This window comes from Bactrocera neohumeralis, unplaced genomic scaffold, assembly GCF_024586455.1.
Source record: "Bactrocera neohumeralis isolate Rockhampton unplaced genomic scaffold, APGP_CSIRO_Bneo_wtdbg2-racon-allhic-juicebox.fasta_v2 ctg6217, whole genome shotgun sequence".
NCBI classification, from domain to species: Eukaryota; Metazoa; Arthropoda; class Insecta; order Diptera; family Tephritidae; genus Bactrocera; species Bactrocera neohumeralis.
This window is the reverse complement of record NW_026093090.1, coordinates 1369-5911: the sequence shown is the minus strand read 5'-3', so window position 1 is coordinate 5911 and position 4543 is coordinate 1369. Positions and strand designations below refer to the sequence as shown.

The window sequence follows — 4543 nt, the reverse complement described above, 5'->3', positions numbered from 1 at the left end:
TCCGACAACATGACCTAGCCAGCGTTCCCGCTGTCTTTTAATTCGCTGTACTATGTCGATGTCGTCGTATGTCTCGTACAGCTCATCGTTCCATCGAATGCGGTATTCGCTGTGGCTAACGCGTAAAGGACCATAAATCTTTCGCAGAACTTTTCTCTCGAAAACTCGCAACGTCGACTCATCCGTTGTTGACATCGTCCAAGACTCTCCACCATACAGCAGGACGGGAATTATGAGTGACTTATAGAGTTTGGTTTTTGTTTGTCGAGAGAGGACTTTGCTTCTCAATTGCCTACTCAGTCCGAAGTAGCACCTTTGGCAAGAGTTATCCTGCGTTGGATTTCTAGGCTGACATTGTTGGTGGTGTTTACGCTGGTTCCAAGATAGACGAAATTATCTACGACTTCAAAGTTATGACTGTCAACAGTGACGTGAGTGCCAAGTCGCGAATGCGACGACTGTTTGTTTGATGACAGGAGATATTTCGTCTTGCCCTCGTTCACTGCCAGACCCATTTTCTGTGCTTCCTTGTCCAGCCTGGAGAAAGCAGAACTAACGGCGCGGGTGTTGAGGCCGATGATATCAATATCATCGGCATACGCCAACAGCTGTACACTCTTATAGAAGATGGTACCTATTTAGTTCTGCGGCTCGAACTATTTTCTCCAAAAGCAGGTTGAAAAAGTCGCACGATAGGGAATCGCCTTGTCTGAAACCTCGTTTGGTATCGAACGGCTCGGAGAGGTCCTTCCCGATCCTGACGGAGCTTTTCGTGTTGTTCAACGTCAGCTTTACACAGCCGTATTAGTTTTGCGGGGATACCAAATTCAGACATCGCGGCATAAAGGCAGCTCCTTTTCGTGCTGTCGAAAGCTGCTTTGAAATCGACGAAGAGGTGGTGTGTGTCGATTCTCCTTTCACGGGTCTTTTCCAAGATTTGACGCATGGTGAATATCTGGTCGGTTGTTGATTTTCCAGGTCTGAAGCCACACTGATAAGGTCCAATCAGTTTGTTGACGGTGGGCTTTAATCTTTCACACAATACGCTCGATAGAACCTTATATGCGATGTTGAGGAGGCTAATCCCACGGTAGTTGGCGCAGATTGTGGGGTCTCTTTTTTATGGATTGGGCAAAGCACACTTAAATTCCAATCGTTGGGCATGCTTTCGTCCGACCATATTTTACAAAGAAGCTGATGAATGCACCTTATCAGTTCTTCGCCGCCGTGTTTGAATAGCTCGGCCGGCAATCCGTCGGCCCCTGCCGCTTTGTTGTTCTTCAGGCGGGCAATTGCTATTCGAACTTCTTCATGGTCGGGTAATGGAACGTCTGCTCCATCGTCATCGATTGGGGAATCGGGTTCTCCTTCTCCTGGTGTTGTGCGTTCACTGCCATTCAGCAGGCTGGAGAAGTGTTCCCTCCATAATTTAAGTATGCTCTGGGCATCAGTGACTAGATCACCTTTGGGGGTTCTACAGGAATACGCTCCGGTCTTGAAACCTTCCGTAAGCCGCCGCATTTTTTCGTAGAATTTTCGAGCATTACCCCTGTCGGCCAGCTTATCAAGCTCTTCGTACTCACGCATTTCAGCCTCTTTCTTCTTCTGTCTACAAATGCGTCTCGCTTCCCTCTTCAACTCTCGGTATCTATCCCATCCCGCACGTGTAGTGGTCGATCGTAACGTTGCGAGGTAGGCAGCCTGTTTTCTCTCCGCTGCGACACGGCACTCCTCGTCGTACCAGCTGTTCTTTTGCACTTTCCGAAAACCAATGGTTTCGGTTGCAGCTGTACGTTAGGAGTCTGAAATGTCGTCCCACAGTTCCCTTATACCGAGTTGTTGACGAGTGCTCTCAGAGAGCAGGAGTGCAAGCCGAGTAGAAAATCGTTCGGCTGTCTGTTGTGATTGCAGCTTCTCGACGTCGAACCTTCCTTGTGTTTGGTGGCGCGCGTTTTTTGCTGCACAGAGGCGGGTACGAATCTTAGCTGCAACAAGATAGTGGTCCGAGTAGATGTTAGGACCTCGGAGCGCACGCACATCTAAAACACTGGAGACGTGTCTTCCGTCTATCACAACATGATCGATCTGGTTGGTAGTTTTTTCGATCCGGAGACAGCCAGGTAGCTTGATGAATCTTCTTATGCTGGAATCTAGTACTACAGATAACCATATTTCGGGCCCCGGCGAAGTCAATCAGCCTCAACCCATTTGGGGATGTTTCGTCGTGGAGGCTGAATTTACCGACCGTAGTGCCAAATATACCTTCTTTGCCCACCCTGGCGTTAAAGTCGCCCAGCACGATTTTGACATCGTGGCGGGGGCAGCTCTCATAAGCGCGCTCCAAGCGCTCATAGAAGGCATCTTTGGTCACATCGTCCTTCTCTTCCGTCGGGGCGTGGGCGCAAATCAGCGATATGTTGAAGAACCTCGCTTTGATGCGGATTGTGGCTAGACGTTCATTCACCGCAGTGAATGATAGTACTCGGCGACGGAGTCTCTCTCCCACCACGAATCCTACACCAAACTTGCGCTCCTTTATATGGCCACTGTAGTAAATGTCACAAGGACCTACTCGTCTCTGTCCTTGTCCCGTCCATCGCATTTCTTGGACGGCGGTGATGTCAGCCTTTGTCTTTACGAGGACATCAACCAGCTGGGCAGCGGCACCTTCCCAATTAAGGGACCGGACATTCCAGGTGCATGCCCTCAATTCGTAGTCCTTATTTCGTTTGCCGTGGTCGTCATCAAAAGGGGGGTCTCTCATCCGAGGCTGGTTGTAGCTCTTCACTGGGGGTGTTTTTTACGTGGCGGGTCCCAAACCCAGCGCACAACCCTTGTAGGGAATGTTTCGCCTTCTCACTTTAGCTCGCCTTCGAACGGATGTTCTTAGGCTACCCAGAGGATACTTGGTCAAAGACCGGAAGTAGTGAGCTGCTTGAGCCATGTGTAAAAGAATCGTTTCTGGCCACTCCCAAGTGAATGGCGATCAGAGAACTTTCCTCACTTACGTGAACTTCTACACATGACTCCATCCTATACATATGTATATGTTATAATATTACTAATACATGTATATAATATTACTTATTTGCTTAATAAATTTATAAAACGAAATATCCATATGCATGAATAGAGGAATTTCAGCGAATTGCCTTGTCATCACATGGCAGCGCTCCATTTCTTCGTAATTTTTGGCAAACAAATGGGGTTCAAACGAGTGTAAAATGTAATTTTTAAAACAAAGATTTTTTAAATAAACAACCTGCTAAAAGTGTAAATTGTGGATTTATTTAAAAGATTACAGTGTAATTTAATTAATTTGAACAGAAAAATGTGAGTAAAGTGGGTTTAACGTGGTGAAATAGCTTCTTGAAATGTTCCAATTTTGCGAATTTTTGAGCTTGAAGGTCGAATATCTCGTAAACTAAACGTTTGCGGTATCTATAACTCCATATATTTTTTAATCAGGAGGACTTCCTCTTTCCAACGGTACCTTCAAATCGCGGCGCCAAAGAAATCGGAATTGTGCCCACACTAATTTCGTCAAGTAATTATAGCGCTGCTCTTCTGGCATCCCGGATTTTTCACTAACTCCTGGTTGACGGCACCCTGATTGTGTTTTGTTGCCAGCTCAGAAAACAGATCAGGGTGCACTGCCAGCTGACAAGCGAGAGAGCAAGAAACTAGATTCTGATCAAGTTATCTATTCCTTTATTCCTGCTGTAAACACTTAATTATTTTATGTTCGTGCGTGTGTTTTATTTGTATAAATCTTCTAATCTAACATACATAGATGTTCACACATTTAAATATGCGAAATTTATTATATCTGAGGAGTGCCGCATTCAGTGCTCATAATTATCTATTGAGCTCATAATGAAGCTGTCAGCGAATTTAAACTTTTTATTTACCGAAGGTGGTAAGCCCATATCTGAACGGATTTATATGGCACATGGAGCTGGATTTAATGCTGTAGAAATACCTTTTCCAAGTTCTGAATTGGAAAAAGTATTGCAAGCAAAAGAATCAACAGGAATACAAATTGGACTAATTAATATTAGCTTGGGCAAGTTTTATCCAATAAAAAACCAGACCTCTTTGGAATTCTTATCATGTTCTATTTCATATATGTATTTTATTTCAGGGGATTCGAAGTTTGGTAATGGTAGTATTCCCAACAATCAGGAAAAGTTTAAGAAAGAACTGAAGGATACAATTGAATTTGCTAAGAAAGTGCGATGTACAAAGTAAGTTCAAAATACATAAGTAAAATAATACAATAATATTAATACGTCACTAATTTATATTTTAAAGTATCATAAACTTAAGAACACTTATCTTTAATCAGATAAGATATAGTCTACCACATGACTGAATTGCAATTGTTTTTAACCTTGAAAATCTTATGCCGACTATTTGACGATTTCTTATGACCTCTAAATATTTATTGGAAATTTTCGGTAATTCATTTGATTTTCCATTATGAACAATTAACATTAACAATACATTTTACTAAACTTCTGGTTATATTTTGGTTTGCATT

General features: G+C 43.6%; 1 protein-coding gene across 1 annotated transcript; it reads left to right on the top strand.

Annotated features, from left to right (window-relative positions):
* The first annotated feature begins 3748 nt into the window (after window positions 1-3748).
* LOC126767417 (putative hydroxypyruvate isomerase) lies at window positions 3749-4273 on the top strand. The gene is made up of 2 exons (XM_050484941.1): window positions 3749-4066; window positions 4145-4273. Exons 1-2 carry the CDS (start codon window positions 3877-3879, stop codon window positions 4249-4251), a joined length of 297 nt encoding a protein of 98 aa, XP_050340898.1. The 5' UTR covers window positions 3749-3876; the 3' UTR covers window positions 4252-4273.
* Window positions 4274-4543: the final 270 nt, after the last annotated feature.

Excerpts from the sequence above, each read along its gene's own strand:
- LOC126767417 (XM_050484941.1), top strand. The coding sequence starts at position 3,877 with ATGAAGCTGTCAGCGAATTTAAACTTTTTATTTACCGAAGGTGGTAAG. Across the intron at positions 4,067-4,144 it reads ACTAATTAATATTAGCTTGG|GGGATTCGAAGTTTGGTAAT; the intron begins GCAAGTTTTATC and ends ATTTTATTTCAG.